Consider the following 17,258-nt stretch of genomic DNA (forward strand, 5'->3'; position numbering starts at 1 on the left):
TCTCTCTCTCTCTCTCTCTCTCTCTCTCTCTCTCTCTCTCTCTCTCTCTCTCCCTCTCTCTCTGTCTTTTCTCATCCCAGTAGTTTGGACATGTTTGGCTATTTTTGTATAAATTCAAATACTTGCTCCCTCTGTCCAATTGCTCTCAACTGTAACCTTCCCCCAAATATCCTACTCTAGCTCCATCTATTCTACTTCATATTTAAGCAATCAGAAAATCTTCTCTCCTACTCTTATTCTCAAATTCCTTCCTCTCCATCTCAAAATTTCTCCATAATCCCATTTTTCTTATTTTTTAATTACTGAGCAAAAGATGCCTCTTGTCTTTTCTGAATCTTGCTGTTGTGTGTATTCACCTCCCTCCTTTTTATCAATTGAAGATCTTTTCCCTGTTGCACTATAGTTTGTAATAAGTTCTTTTACATGCTTAAAATTGCTCTTCCAAGGATGTGCTGGAGAGAACTTTTAACATGGTTGTGAAAATCCATTGTTAATTTTTCAATGTGTGCCTCAGAACTCCACAATCACAATCAGAGCTTGAATATTTTGTTGATTATCTACAACTGAGAGAATCCATAATGCAGATTAAATTTAAACATGTGTATATACATTCTTCCTACCCTTAATCTCTTACCCATTTGTTAAATATTTACCAGCACATCTATGAATTGTTCTATAAACTATGCTTGAGCTCAGCTGGAGCATAATAGAAGATTCAGGGAAAGAGGTAATCATTAGATTTGGTACCTAGTGACTCTAAACTAATAATAATTGCTAGCATTTAAGGAGCATTTTAACATTTGCAGTGTTTTACATCCATTATCTCATTTGAGTTTCACAATATCGCTGGTTCTTTTCTTCTACCAGGCGAAAGAGGCAGCTTCATTTATAGATATTTAAATTAGATTCTTTGCTACTTACCACATCGACAAATCCCACATTTTCCACATAATTTCTATGATTTATTAAGTTGTACTTACACATAATTGTACTGAAAATATTTTGGAAGAGAGAAGCAAAAGTGGGAGAATCTTTTTTTTTCTTATAGTTAGGCACTCTGACTTTCTAGTTAAACTATATTTGTCTTGAGTACAATGAATCATGGAATCACTGAGTTATAGAATATTTGGAGTATTATGATCCTTAAAACAAATTTGAAGAAGTAGAAGAGACTTCAGAAACTAGAACATGAATGGTCAGAGCTAGATGTTACCTTAGAAAACTGAATTTGAAAGTTGGAAGGAATCTTAAGATACAGAACATAATAAATACTTTTGCATGCTGTTAGAAGGAACATAGAATGTGAGAGCTAAAAAGAACCTTTAAGATCATTTCAGTCCAAATCTTGATTTTTCTAGAGAGAAAATATAAGGATGGATTGTTACTAACCATGCTAGATTGGGCCCTAGGACGGTTGAACTGATATTGTAATCATTCATCAGTAAGAGATACAAGGGGCTAATTGTCAGCAATATATTCTTTCCAATGGAGCAAAATACATCCTGACGAAACTTGTTTGGTTTTCATTTTAATAATGTGTTGAATTTATAAAACACTTTTCAAAATGCTTTAGAAAGATGATCTCATTTGATACTCACACAAGCTCAGAGAGGTAGATGCTATTATTATTTCATTTTACAAACAAGGAAACTGAAGTTGAAAGTATAAATGACTTTCCCAGGACCACACAACTAGCAAGTATTTGAGGCAGGATTTGGGTTCAAGTCTTCTTCATTTGAAGACCAGCATTCTGTCCACTATGCCACCTAGTTTGACCATCTACATGAAGGTTTCCCATCCAACTTTATCTGTTTGACATTTATTTTCTTCTCAACATTCCTAAGTTTCGCCCACATCTTCCATTTCTATTTTTTTAACCTCCTAAAATTATCCTTCCCAAGGTACTTCCAACCCTTCTCATTTACCTTTCTGGGTGAAATCCAGGCCTTCTGCTCTTATGCCAAGTTAGCTCCCTCTCCATTATGGACAAAGGAATAATAAACACACTTCCAAAAAATTTTGGATGACTTGAGCTATCAAACATAGAGATATAATCCCAGACACTATCTCCCTGTCTTGTGTGTGGCTACAATTCAGGTATGCTATGAAACACTAGAAAAGTCAACAAGATGCTATATTTTCTACCCACCTCATGACAATACCTTGTTTAGAGAAAACTACTATTTTCCCACATCTACGATAAGTGTATGCTTCAGTCTGTGGTCCCTGGAACATTCCAAGGGATCATCCCCTGGAAACAGATGCCAATTTAATGCCCTCTTACACTCTTCACCACATCATCCCTACCCAATGTTCTTAGGGACTCTTTGTAATCCCTGAAGTAATTTAAAGTGATAGGTAGGAACTGTGTGTGAGAAAATTTTGTGTGGTAAAGGGAGTGCTATCAATTCAAACCCTCCTTCCTAACAACCTAATTATATCAACCTTAATAAACAGGTTTAATTGATGACACAAACAAAACTAAAAACTGGAAGACACTTCCAACTGTATTCTAGTGAAGCCAGGCACTGGGAGAGTGATGCAATTATCTGGATATTTCAAGCCCAATTCCATATTTCTCTGCCACCTTTAGTTATTGTACCAGTGGGGGACTCTGGAGCAAATATTCTATTGTCTTCATGTGTGGATTGATTTCTCACTCCTCAATGTCCTCCCCCAACCTTGCTAATAAAGACATTCAAAAAAACATATGCCTCAAAAGCCACTGAGTTTCCTATACAGACTAGAATATTCACATCTGTAATTATGGATGACATATTTTTCTTGTGGACAAAATAGAGATGTGGACTGATGGAGAGAACAGTTATACAGATGCAGAACTGCTTGAAGGACTGGAGTTAATGAGTGATGATGACTAGATTGCTACTAACTTAATAGGGCATGTGTAGTGGATTACCCCCAAACTCTGCTTTTGGCCCTGCTACCTTCACCAATTTTATCATGGCCTTTCAGGTTTATCATATTTGTGGATGGTGCTAAATCGGGAGGAAGAGATGATATGCCAAGTGACTGTGCTGGGATCCAAAAAGCTTGTGGGAGTTGGGCTTCACCCTATCTAAGGTGATGGTAGAGCCCTGTCTCATGCATAAGCAGGTTCTAAGATTTTTGGGCCCTGGACTTGGTTCTGATCTAGCCCTATCATTTCTCATATCTGAGGCCTAGCTAGTCTTGTATTGCATGCTAGTTACACCCTGTGTTTTGCTGAGGCTTAGGTTCAGGTCTTTTACTAAGTGCTGATATGATTTTGTCTCTTGTTCCAGCTGGACCATAGCCTGGGTGCTAGTCTGACCCTATTGCCTACTCTGGATCCTTGTTTCTTGCATACTTTGCCTTCTACCTCCCTTGGCTCATGTCTATTCAGAGATTCTTAATAGTTTTTCTGCAGTCATAGACTAAATGGTGGAACCTGTAGTTCTTTCCCTTATCACTATATTCCTTGTGGCTTTTAGAGGCTAACTCTAAAATGTATTCTGGGATCCTCCATTACTAATGGATTATCAACTTTTCACAATTCATCTTATGATAAGGTTAAAAAAATTTAGTGACTGGGACTAGAGAATGATAATAACACAATATCCCACTCTGCTCTGAATGTAGAATTCATCTCTAGAATATTGTATCTAAATCTAAATGCATTTTAGGAAGAATATTGATTAAGAGTGAGAGTTTCCAGGGAAAGGAGATAGATATTGGACTCTGAGGCCATGCAATATGAGATTTGGTTGAAGTAGCTATTATCTCAGCCTCATCCCTTTAGAAGGAGGCCAGCTGCACCTCTCTCAATATTGCAGAAGGGCTAGATGGCATTTTTGAATGCCATCCATTCAAATGGCATTTTTGAATGCCATCCATTCAAATGGCATTTTGCCTCTTAACTGATAGTGGGATAGTGAATGCCATCTAACCAATTAACATTGATAAGCTTTACAAAAGGATATTTATTTGAAAAATATTTGAAAAATATAGCAAGAGAAGTAACATAAAATATTATCCTTACTGTCCTCTGCTTGCCAACACTTCAGGAAAGTATTGTCCTCTACATTATTTCAGACCAAGGAGAAAGTGGTCTCAGACTTAATATAGTTTCTGTATTTCATTTATTCCATCAAAGTCATGTTTAAATGCAACATTGTTGTTGGATAATCTAGTGGCTCAACTATCACTGAGTTCTGAAGGTCAATCCTTACTCCTCATGGATCCCAAGCTGAATCCATTGGCAAAAATTCCTAGCTCTATCTTCAAGTCTTGAGATCCTTGTGGTTCACTCTCCTGACCTTTCAAAACTCACATGGTCATAGCTTCACATCTTCTTCATGAGGCCCCTAATCACAGTCTACATTCAAAGGTCTATATTACAAAATATCTCCACTTAGAATAGTTTGTCTTCTCTCTCACCAAAATGCCACCAATCGGGAAGAAGTGTTGTGAAAGAGAGCTAGTATTTCTGTACTGGTGCCTTTCGAATATCATGTCCACCCCAGTTCCAGTTATGCAGCTAATCCTCTTCATTGCATAGGAAGCAAACTTGAAGTAAGTTAAGATTGTCTACTCCTGCTCCAAATCCACATGGAGATTGAATTAGCCAAGTGATGCTATACATACTCACAAGGACTGGGCTCACAGCCATTTTCTCATTTCAGAAGGAAATGATCATATTAAGCTGAAAGAAATATGATTAACAGAACATAGAATAAATGTCTTCAAATGTTTGAAGAGTTGTAGCACAGATAAAGGATCAGACATGTTCTTCACTCCAAATAGCAGAACCAGAAACAACCTCAGGACACTCATGAGAGGTATAATTAGATTTAACATAAGGAAAAATTCTCTTATGATAAAAACTATTTGATAATGGAATGAACTGCCTTAAGGTAGTGTAGCTCCCTTCATATGAGGTTAGACGATCACATTCTGAACATGATATAGACTGGATTTTTGAACCAGTTTTGAGCTGGTGTATAAGGTTCCAGAGATACCTTTCAAATCTGAGGTCCCATGATTCTGACTCTTACTCTTTGTAAGCCCCTTGAAGGCAGGGACTAATTCTTTTTTATAATATATAAATACACACATATATACATGCACCTGCATATGTAAATGCACATATATACAGATATATGATTAATGAATATGTGTGGAACATATAAATATGTAAATATATAATCTGCATTGTTATACAGAAAGCTCAAAGTATTCTGATGAAAGACTGTTAATTCTACTGAACCTGTCATTAGGTAATTAGATATACCATTTCCCACCCACTTCCATCAATTGTCAATACATGAAAACTCAGTTTTTGAGTATATATGTATGTGTGATTTATTTTTATTGAAGGTGTTGTAAACTCCAAAGAGACTAAGAGGCACAGAAACAGAGGATATAAAGTAAGAAACTCTGGAGAGGAATTGTGCTTCCAATAAGGTACATGTATTCCCTATGTGGAAAGGAAAGGGATCACACATTCCATTCTGCATCCACGCTAATGCATTTAATAATAAGTAGAACCATATTGATTTTGAATACTGAAGACAACATACAAGATACAAAATTAATTCCACTACTAGCTCCAGCATTCCATATTCTTTTTTTAAAGTACAAGTTTCTTATCAGGATTTTCTCAATAGTCTTTTTCATCTTTTTTTTCCTTAGGCTGTAGATAATGAGGCTCAGCACTGGAGTGATGATCTCATAGGACAGAGAAAAAAACTCATCAGATGCCTTAGAGTCCTTGGCCTGGGCTTTTTGTACATGAAAAGGGTTGAGGCATAAAACAATCTTACCACAATGGGGGAGGGTTGCTGAGGCTCCCCCCTTACTCTTAGTAGAATTGACCCTCAGGATGGTGGAGAGGATGAAGATATAAAAGAAGAAAATGAGCAGCAGAAGAATGATTAAGAAAACAATACTCTCCACCATAATGATAAACATATTAACAAAGACATATTCACAGATAAGCTTGAGAAGGTATTTGGTATCTAAGGGGATAGATGATATTGCCACAGAAAGTCATCATCATAGAAGATGCAGTTTGCATCAGGGAGGTCAGATGCCCTATAATCCAGGTCCCAGCAGTCATCTGCTCACAGAATTCTATGTTCATGTTGATGTATCTTAGGGGATTGCAGATAGTGACACATAGGCATCATTCCCAGGAGAATGCACTCTGTGCACCCAAATCCAAGAGAAAAAGCCATCTGCAGGGCACATCTAGAGAAGGAAATGAATTTTCTCACAGACATAAAATTCATCAGTACTTGAGGAATAGATATATAACAGATATTTAGGAAGGGGAGATTCCCAGAGAAAAAATAAATAGGAGCTTGAAGGTAAGGATACAGGATGTGGATGATAATGAGAATACTATTTCCCCAAAGGGTCATCAGGTAGAACACCAGGCAGAGCATAGAAGATATATCCAAAGGCCTGGGTAAAGAGAAAGCCTGACCAGAAAAACTGTCACAGCTGTGAAATTTCCATTTTCCATGTCACTTGATCAATGTCACCTGTATGGTTTAGGGAAGGACAAAACTCAAAGCAAATGAAATGATTTATAATAATGAAGAATAATAACATTCATAATCAAAGTCATAGTTTGAAGTATTTATTTTTCTCTTTCAATATGATTTCTTCTATGATTTACATGCACAAGAAAAGGTGTTTAAATATATGAATAATAGCATAAACAAAGACAATTATAAAAGCATTCATATAATTTGAAAGAAATTTGAACAGCAAAAAAAGCCATGTTTTAGAAATTTTTTCAGTCCCAACAAATTTTTAAAAAGTATTGGTCAGTTATTGAATGACTTCTGAATCCATAAGAGAAGATAATTCCCAATGGAGGTAAAAATCTCATGATTAACACGAGATGACTTCAATATTTCAAACACTGATTCAAAGTCCTCACACCTAACTGATCCTACACACTCACAGCAATAAAGACAAATAAGTTTCCAGGCTCGTGATTCAGGATACAGCTGCAAGGTAGCCATCAGAAAGGAAAATGAAGACTGTGTTCTTAGCCATAGAATAGAAGGGAGTATTGAAAGACAGGTCTGAGAGAAGAAGGACTAGAAATCTAGCTTGTCCCAGACTGCTTCCACAAGAAATTTCTCAGGAAATGGAGGTTTATCTGGCCAGTCTTCATATCTTCCAGTCTTGAGGCTGTTGAGCAAGCAGCCAATCCTGAGGAATTTGTGTACCAGTAGAAAATGGAAGAAGCAAGGGGCAAACAGGATTTCAAAAGTCAAATTATGGGAAGTATGAGGAAAGTTGAAACACTAAACCAGGGGCCGGCAACCTTTTTGGCCGTGAGAGCCATAAACACCACATTTTTTAAAATGTAATTTCGTGAGAGCTGTACAGTGCTCACAGTGCGCTCCTGTAACAGCGCCTGAAAAAAAATGAACTTTATGGCTCCTGCAGAAAGAGCCATATCTGGCCCTTAAAAGAGCCAGATATGGCTCGAGAGCTATACGTTGCCAACCCCTGCACTAAAAGATCAAGCACGAAAAGCAGAAACCCAGTCCACAAGTAGATAAACTGGAGAAAGAACACAAAAAAGAACATTAATAAAGAGAAACATAAAATTCAAAATCTAAAGCATACTAAAATATATAATATGAAAGAAAATTAACTAATATTATCAGATGAAAGAGAGAAGAATCCTGTAGATACCTCATAAATGATGGAAAGAGAGCAAGAGATAGAACAAAAATGATTTGAAAGAGCAATAAAATTAATTAAGGAAAAAAGCATCATGAAAACTCAGGGAATTAAGATTATCTAGGAGAAGAATGTATTCAGCAATGTAAATAATAGAGAGAAGTTCAGAAGGATGAGAACTAAGAACAGTTTATCAGATTTGTTAATTATGCTGTTGGTAACCTTGGAAAGAACAATATTAGTGGAGTGGTGAGGTCAGATGCTTGATTTTAATGGGCTAAGAAATGAATGGGAAAAGAGTAAATAAAGGCAATAATTATATAAGGCTTTTTCAAGGAAAGGAGGATAAGAGATTTATATTATATATATATATTGCATATATATAAAAGGAGATAAATTGAGATAAATATTGCTATCTTTTTTAAAATGAATGAGAACGGAACACTTTGAAAGGAGAAAGGAGTTATTGGAAAGGGAGAAAGACTGAAGAGAGGAGATTGATGAAGAAGATCTTTGAAGAAATAGAATTAGATAGTATGAAGAATATTAGAGGAGAATTTTAAAACTTGATACAGAATGTGGATATTTCCTCTTTTGTGATATGTGAAGAATCATTGCTGCTATAATATGAATAGAAGATGTCGTTTGGGAAACATTTTCAGAGCAAGTATCTGTAATGAAGCTATTTTACCAAGACAAATAGGAAATTTATCCAAATATATGTAAAAATATACAAATCCCAATCTATAATAAATAATAGTTAAAGGATATAAACAGGTAATTTTTGTAAGATGAATTCAAAGTATCAACAAGAATGAGAAAGAATTCTTGTAATCACTAATACTGAGAAATTAATATAACATATCTTATACACAAATCACAATATCAAATATGATAATCAAAAAATATTTGAGAAGTAGTCAGAAAGCAAGTGCATTCATGATGCTCATCAAGTAGTGGTTGGAGAAATAATTGTGATAAACAGATGTGACAAAAATAATTTTGCATTAAGAAATTATGAATATGAACAATCCATAGATATTTAGGAAAACTTATGAACTAATGCTAAGTGATGTAAGAAGATTCAAGAGAATAATTTCTAGGATGACCCAATGATGTACAAGAAAACAAGACAGAAAAAATGTCAGTACCCAATCTTGACTAAAGAAAACTGAGAGTGAAATATATGTTCCTTCTTAGGTATTAAAATTTTGGTCAATAGAAATGGAATGAGGCTTGTGTAGTTTTGTGTGGACTATTCTAGTTTAATTTACTTACCCATCTTTCTTTTTTTAAAAGATGATTGTTGTGGAGTAAGGGCATATTAGGAAGTAATAGTATTGATTTTTTAAAAACCCTTTCCTTCTGCCTTGGAACCAATATTGCTTAAGTTTACACAGCTAGGAAGTGTCTGCGACCATATTTGAACCCAGGACTTCCTAACTACAGGCCTGGCTTTCTATCTACTGAGCCACCTAGCTTCCCCAGTATTGATTTTTAAAAGCCTATAGAAGACTTTCAGTTTTTTTAATCTAGAGAAGGAAAAAAATTAAAAAATTAAAAAAAAAAGATTTAGAGTAATGGAGAAGGGAAGCTGGGGCAGTAAAGGTCAGAAAAAATGGTTTAGTAAAGCAAAAGTGGCAAAGTGATTTGAAAGTACAATAGAAAGACTGGATCACGATTTAGAAAATGAGTATTTGAATTCAACCTCTGGTGTTTATTGTCTTTTTGACAATGGGTAAGTCACTCAACTTTCCTGGGCTTCCATTTCCTCATCTATAAAATGTGGGGGTTGAACAAAATAATAGTATCAAACTCATGTAGAAGTAGGGACAACTAAATTATATTTAGGGATCCCTGTATGCTTCTTGCTGACTGAGAAAACCTTAAATTAACATTCTTTAAGTTCTATTGAATTTTTATTTATTTTGTTAAGTATTTCCCAATTACATTTGAATCTGGTTCTGGCTATTGGTGGGAGCATTGTGGCTATAGGGCAGACTGTGGGCTGTGTCTTTGACACCTCTGATGAGATGAATTCTGAAGTCCCATCAAACTATAGATCTATGAGCCAATATCTGCTGAGAAATGGGCTTGGATGGGAGCAAGGATTTCAGTAAAACAGAGAAGTGTCAGATTATCTGTCAAAGAAAATCAAAGCTATGTAACACTGGAGGTATATCTAAAGTTTGAAAGCATAAATTGTTTAGTAAACCTAGGCATCATGGTTTATATGTGTATATGTGTGTTTGTAATGAAGCATATTCTCATATTACAATATAATAAAATAAATGATTACTATGAAGTAGAGGTCTCATACATAATAAAATTATATAAAAACAAATAAATAAATAATGAAATTCATATATATATACATATATATGTCACATCCTCTGATATATTTGCGAAGTGAGACGTAAAGGACACAAATAATACTGTCTCTCATGTATACATGGTGACTTCTATTTAGCTTTGCTTGTCTTGGATCCAATTATATTGAATTCAAAAGATTCAAAAATCAGAGAACTATAGAATGTCAGAAAATAAATCTTGGAACATAGAAATGAAATGTCAGAGGGATCAAGGATATTAGAGGATAACATTTGGCAAGACTCAAAGAACCTTAAAATTGAAAATAATCAAATGGAAAGGTAGGACAGTCTCTTAGGATAAGAATATGGAAAGTAAAAGTGTAAGGTATGAGAAATATAAAACATAGAACTTAGAACTAGAAGCATCCTTAGAGTTAATATGATTCCATAGATATGAAGATTTATCTAAAAGCTAGGTCACAAGTAACTTGTTGGAAGCAGGCAATAAGTACTTTGAAACAGTGAACTGATCCAACCATTCTGGAAGGCATTTTGGAACTATGCCAAAGAGCGATACATGAATGCCTTCCCTTTGATCCAGCCATACCATTGTTGGGTCTGTACCCCAAAGAGTTCATAGATAAACAGACTTGTACAAAAATATTTATCGCTGCACTATTTGTGGTGGCAAAAAACTGAAAAGCAACGGTATGCCCTTCAATTAGGGAATGGCTGAACAAATTGTGGTATATGTTGGTGAGGGAATACTATTGTGCACAAAGGAATAATAAACTGGAGGAATTCCATGTGAACTGGAAAGACCTCCAGGAATTGATGCAGAATGAAAGGAACAGAGCCAGAAGAACATTGTACACAGAGACTGATACACTGGTAGAATCAAATGTAATGGACTTCTGTACTAGCAGCAATGCAATGACCCAGGACAATTCTGAGGTATTTATGGAAAAGAACACTACCCACATTCAGAGGAAGAACTGCAGGAGTGGAAACAGAAGAAAAACAACTGCTTGAACACTTGCATCGACGAGGACATGATTGGGGATGTAGACCTGAAAAGACCACACCAATATAACTATCAATAATATGTAAATAAGTCTTGACTGACCACACATGTTAAACCAGTGGAAATGCAAGTTAGCTATGGGGGGGGGGGGTTGAGGGGGTGAAGGGTAAAGTAAAAACATGAATTATGTAAAAAAAAGAAACAGTGATCATTCATGAGTAAGAGCCTTGAACCCAAGATCATTTAAGAGATATGAGTCCTCAGACACTTCCTAGCTTTATGATCCTGGGCAAGTCACTTAACTTTGATTGCCAATCCTTACCACTCTTCTGACTTGGAACCAATACTCAGTGTTGTTTTTAAGACAGATGGTAAATTTTTTTTTAAAAGAGATATGAGCGTCAGTAGTTATTCTCGATAAATTCAAGTCCTCTTACATATATGACTACAGAATTGGCCAGATATGATTGTTGATCCAGAGAGTGTGAAATATCATTCATAAATTGAAAGATACCACAAGACGTTGAGAAAGAAAAATGTTGTCCATATTTTTAGAGAAGGAAGGGGAGAGAATCTATAAAAATCAATAACAATTATTTTGCCCCAAATTGCTGGGGAAATTGCAGAATTATATCAATAAAGGGTTGATTAGTGAATATATAGAAAAGGCAGCAGTGATTACAAAGAACAGAATCTTCCTGAGTTCAAATCTGGCCTCAACTACGTCTTAGCTATGTGACCTTCCCAAGTCACTTAACCCTATTTGTCTCAGTTTCCTCATCTTGAAAATGAACTGGAAAAGGAAATGTCAAACCACTCCAGTATCTGCGTCAACAAAATCCCAAGTGGGGTCACTAAGAGTTAGATATGTTGAAAAGAGTTAGACAGTTGAAAAACAACTGTACAAGGACAATACAAATAACTTATTATACATTTTGAGATCCTTAGATTGAGGCCTCTGAACCTTTTTCTTACTTAGTTCATAATTCAGTGGAGGAATTATTACATAATGAAAGTTTGCTTTTAAGTGGTGATGATCAATTGATTCACTAGGTCCCAACCTTTACTTATATATCACATTCCAGATCTGAATAATATTGTTAAAATCCCTTTTTAACCAATGTTAAAATACCATCACAAACTTTCCAAACAATGATGAGAATTTATGAACATGCAACTCAAAAACCAAAATAAAATACAATTAAAATACATTTCATGAAAAACTTGTAATAAATCAAATAACATTAATTCAGTTAAGTTGAATCAGCCAGATAACATACTACATTCGCAACCCTTTTGCTTCTTTTCATGTTAGTTGCATTAAAAATCACCATAGTTACAAATGTGTCAATTTGTCTATAACTTATGATCCACAATCAAGATCAAATATACATACATACATACATACATACATACATACATATACAATAATAGTTGTCTCCCTCTTCACTAAGATTATCTACTATATGTATTTCAAAGTAATCATTCTCCACTTATCAAATGCTACTATGGCTAACTACTATGCTAGTCCCTGGGAATACAAAATAAAAATAAAAAATCTTTGATTTTAAGAAATCTACATTCTATAGGTGAGACATTTACCTTTATAAATATATTTAGAATAAATATAGAAAGACTAAATACAAAATTAAAAAAACAGCTAAATTCAAAATAGTGAGAACATTTGATAGGATTAGGAAAAGTATTATGCTCAAGGTATTATGAATTATTTATTTATTTTTTTAAACCCCTACCTTCTATGTTTTGGCTCCTTGGTCGAAGAGTGGTAAGGGTGGGCAATGGGGGTCAAGTGACTTGCCCAGGGTCACACAGCTGGGAAGTGTCTGAGGCTGGATTTGAACCTAGGATCTCCTATCTCTAGGCCTGACTCTCAATCCACTGGGCTACCCAGCTTCCCTAAGGTATTATGAATTTTAAAAGTAATTTGTCATTTTATTTCAAATATAATGTCTATCTAATAGTAATTTGGAAATCATCAAGTTTATAATTCTTTGTAATTTAAATTGGATAAAACTAAAATAAAAAATAAAATTATTCATTTTCCAGGGGGAAAGGTAAATTCCTCAAAGAATTTTATCAATATTTGTTGCTCCAGCATTATGATTTAAGCTACATTTTCCAACTAGAATTCTAATATTGTAAGATTAAACTTGAAAATTATTAGAAGCTTGGTACTGCAGAGAAATTACTTCTTCAACAATTCCCTTTCCAAGAAAATTTCTGATAGGTTCCAGTTGTCTTGGTTCTTTTTTTTTAGATCAGAGGAATAAAAAAGACACAACAAAGAGTAGTAAAAAATTATAGTAACCTTGTATTGTTGTGGACCCTTTTTTATACCCTCACTTCAACTGTCACCCTGGCACCTGGCCTGGGTCCTCTGCCAGGTACAGTGTTCTATATTGGCAACTGCCAGCTTGCAACCCATGAAAACATCATTGCAAGATTTTCTCCACAACAGTATTTGACAAAAATATGGATACAAACTATCAGGATAAGAAATCGCTATTTGGTAAAACTGTCAGAGACAACTGGAAAGTAGTTTGGCAGAACTAGGTATAGACCAATATTCTTTTTACTAACTTAATGGCTTTATTCTTCCTTTAAAAAAGCCAGTTAGAAGGCAATTTGGAATTATGTCCATAGGGTTTTAAAAGAATGCATACCCTTTGATCTAGCAATACACTACTAGGTTTGTACCCAAAGAGATAATAATGAAAAATGTCTGTACAAAAATATTTATAGCCATGCTTTTTGTGATCACAAAAAATTGGGAAATGAGGGGATGTCCCTCGATTAGAGAATGGCTGAACAAATTGTGATATATGATCATGATGGAATACTATTGTGCAATAAGGAATGATAAACTGCTTGATTTCCATACACACTGGAAAGACCTCAACAAACTGATGCAGAGTGAAATGAGCAGAACCAGAAGAACATTGTACACAGAGACTGAAACACTGTGAGACAATCATATGTATTTGACTTTATCCAGGACAATCTCGAGGAATTTATGAAAAAGAATGCTATCCACATTGAGAGAAAGAACTATGAGAGTAGAAACACAGAAGGAAAACTTTTGATTTTTCACTTGTTTATATGGGAATTGGATGTGGGGTTTTGGTTTTTAAAAGATTGTTACAAAAATGAATAATATGGGAAATAGGTATTGAGTGGCAATCCACGTATAACCCAGTGGAATTGTTTGTCAGCTCTGGGAGGGGAGAGGAAGAAAAGGGAGGGAAAACATGAATCATGGAACCATGGAAAAATATTTAAATTAAAAAATTAAAAAAATAAAATGAATATCAAACTTCTGTAGGGAATATTTTTCTTAAAAAGCCAGTGATTCAAGAAGCATTTATTAAATGCCTACTATATTCAAGACATTGTGTTAAGCTATGGGATACAAATACAAAAGTGAGATTTTCCCCTGCTTCCAAGGACTTTACATTTTTCTTGGGAGATACAATGTATATGGGGGACTAGAGACTGAGGTAGGGAATTTTGATCTAAGCAATCTTAGGGCTAGTAAATGAGCAAAGGGCAGTAGATTGTTTTGCCATTTCCACTAGAAATAGCAATAAGATCACTCTGATCTGATGAAACTTAATAGGGGTAAATATAAAATCACTGGTTTACAAAAATTTTATTTATAAGTACACAGTGATCCCTTGCTGTCACTACATAAAATCCATCCAAAAAGGTCTGATTATAGTGGACTGAAAGCATTATTAATATGATACTCCAACTTAAATAGGTCATAAAGATTATAGTATTCAACTTAAGAGAAAGAGTACCTATGTCTGGAGAGGTTATGATGCCAGGAGAGTCTTTTCTGGTCATACTTTTTCTTTAATATTGTATTAAGTAAAATTATTATACAATAAAATATTGTATTAAATTAAGTTGTATGTAGCATATATTAGTAAAGAGATTGATAAGCTACAAAGTGTAAAGGCATAGGATATGAAGATGAAAGACTTGGCGGCCACAGTATATTGGAACTGTTTGAAAGAAATAAGAAGATGTAGCTATGGAGACTTACAAGAAGCATGACATTTGTCTTTAAGAGTTTGAAGGGCTGTCCTATAGTGTATGAAGGATCAGATTTATTTTGCTTCTCCATATCTAGAAGAATTAGGATGAAGAGAAGGCCTTTAAGATCTTACTATGTGCCAGGCACATAAAAGTAAGAGCAAAATCTGGAAGTTTGAAAAAGAGATGTGGGCTCGATGTTAAGGAAAAAACTTCCTTACAGTAAAAGAGAGACCAAAATGAGATTAACTTTTTCAAGGGAGTAAATTGCCTCCATTAAATTTGGACAACAGATATGATATAGATTGGATTCTTGATCCAGAAGGAATCAAATCAGAAGACCATTGAGATTCCTTCCAGATTTGAGATTCAGTGATTCTTTGATTCCTGTAACATTGTAATCCTTTACAGTTAGAGGTCATGAAATTTACTTCCTATTATCTTTTATATGATTTTATACAATATAATGTGTCCTTCATAAATGTATGTTGAATATATACATAAATATATTCTATAATATTTTCTAGAAAGTTCTTGTATTTTAATATTGGTAAAATTGGGAAACTGGAAACATCATTTTTCTAACTGCCATCAAATGAGTTCCATTAGTTTGTGTATAGATGATTTATCCTAATAAATGTTTTTGTGAACCTCATGAGATCCAGAGGCAGAGCTACAGAGGACTCGTGGCAGGGGACTCTATAGGATGGATCTGTGTCTCACATGGGGTAGATGTATATTCTGTGTGGAAAGGAGGAAGGTCACATATTAAACTTTCCTATAACAGTGTTATACTTTATAATAAAAAATGGCAACATCATCTTTGAATTCAAAGGACAATGTGTAAGAAACAAAATCAACCCATTATAAGCTTTAAAGTTTGTTACATTCTCTTCAAGTACAGGTTTCTGAATAGAAGTTTCACCACAGCATCTTTCACTTCTTTGTTCCTCAGACTGTAGATGATGGGGTTCAACATTGGAGTGATGACCCCATAGGACAATCCAAAAATCTCATCAAAAATCTGACTGTCCTTGGACTTGGGCTTCATGTACATGAAAAGGGCTGAACCATAGAACAATACCACCACAGTTAGGTGGGCTGAGCAGGTGGAAAAGGCTTTCTTCCTCCCTTCACTAGAATTGATCCTCAGGATAGTGGAGAGGATGAAGACATAAGAAAAGAAAATGAGCAGGAGAGGAGTCATTAAGTACAGAATACTTCCAACTGTCAGGAGTAGGACATTGATGGAGATGTCTCCACAAATCAGTTTGAGAAGAGCCAGGATTTCACAGGTAAGGTGATCAATGACATTCCCACAGAAAGGCTTTATCAGGGCAAGTACAGAGGGTAGCAGCGTGTTCAAACACCCTATTAACCAGGTCCAAACCGCCATCTGAACACAAAGTCCATTGTTCATTATTATAGTGTATCTTAAGGGATTACAGATGGCAACATACCGGTCAAAAGCCATCACAGCCAGGAGAATGCACTCTGTACAACCCAGTCCAAGAGATAGAATCATCTGTAGTGCACATCGAGTGAAAGAAATGGATTTTCTTTCTGACATAATAATTATCAGAACTTGGGGTACAGAGGAGGATGTGTAACAGATATCCAAGAAGGAGAGGTTTCCAAGGAAAAAATACATAGGGGTGTGAAGGTGGGGATCCAGGATGCTGATGATAATAAGGAAACTGTTTCCAAACAAAATTACCAAGTACATCACCAGGCAGATGACATAAAGAAATATCTGGAGACCTGGGTAATGGGAAAGCCCAATCAGAAAAAATTCAGTCACAGGTGTGTAATTCCCCTTGTCCATGTTATTTTAGCTGTGGCACCTATAGAATTCAAGAACACACTTCAAAACTATTGGAATAAATAGTAATAGTGAGTAAATGTACTATATTCAAAATCAGCTTCATACTTTGAATTATAAACTTTACCTACCTTCCAATATTTGTTTTATTCTTATTTCCACTGACTTGTGCAGGTATTTAAATATCATGGATCATCAGAATGATTTTCCAGGGTGATTTAAAACAAAAATAAAGCTTACAAGGAGACATTAGGAATGAATTTGACAGAAACTGAATTTCAGTGCAGAATTTTAAAGAATTTCAGTGCAGAATTTTAAAGAACAAATAGAGAACTGAAAAAAATACATCCTTTAA

General features: G+C 35.0%; 1 protein-coding gene and 1 pseudogene across 1 annotated transcript; both read right to left on the reverse strand.

Annotated features, from left to right (window-relative positions):
- Nucleotides 1-5,475: 5,475 nt before the first annotated feature.
- LOC123248990 lies at nucleotides 5,476-6,505 on the reverse strand (annotated as a pseudogene).
- Nucleotides 6,506-15,964: 9,459 nt separating this feature from the next.
- Nucleotides 15,965-16,906, reverse strand: LOC123230995 (olfactory receptor 13D1-like). Its single transcript, XM_044657197.1, has one exon. The coding sequence runs from the start codon at nucleotides 16,904-16,906 to the stop codon at nucleotides 15,965-15,967; it is 942 nt and encodes a 313-aa protein (XP_044513132.1).
- Nucleotides 16,907-17,258: the final 352 nt, after the last annotated feature.

The sequence above is a fragment of the Gracilinanus agilis genome, chromosome 1, assembly GCF_016433145.1.
Source record: "Gracilinanus agilis isolate LMUSP501 chromosome 1, AgileGrace, whole genome shotgun sequence".
NCBI classification, from domain to species: Eukaryota; Metazoa; Chordata; class Mammalia; order Didelphimorphia; family Didelphidae; genus Gracilinanus; species Gracilinanus agilis.

What these genes read in the sequence shown, in the direction of transcription:
- LOC123230995 (XM_044657197.1), bottom strand. Translation starts at nt 16,906, where the DNA reads ATGGACAAGGGGAATTACACACCTGTGACTGAATTTTTTCTGATTGGG.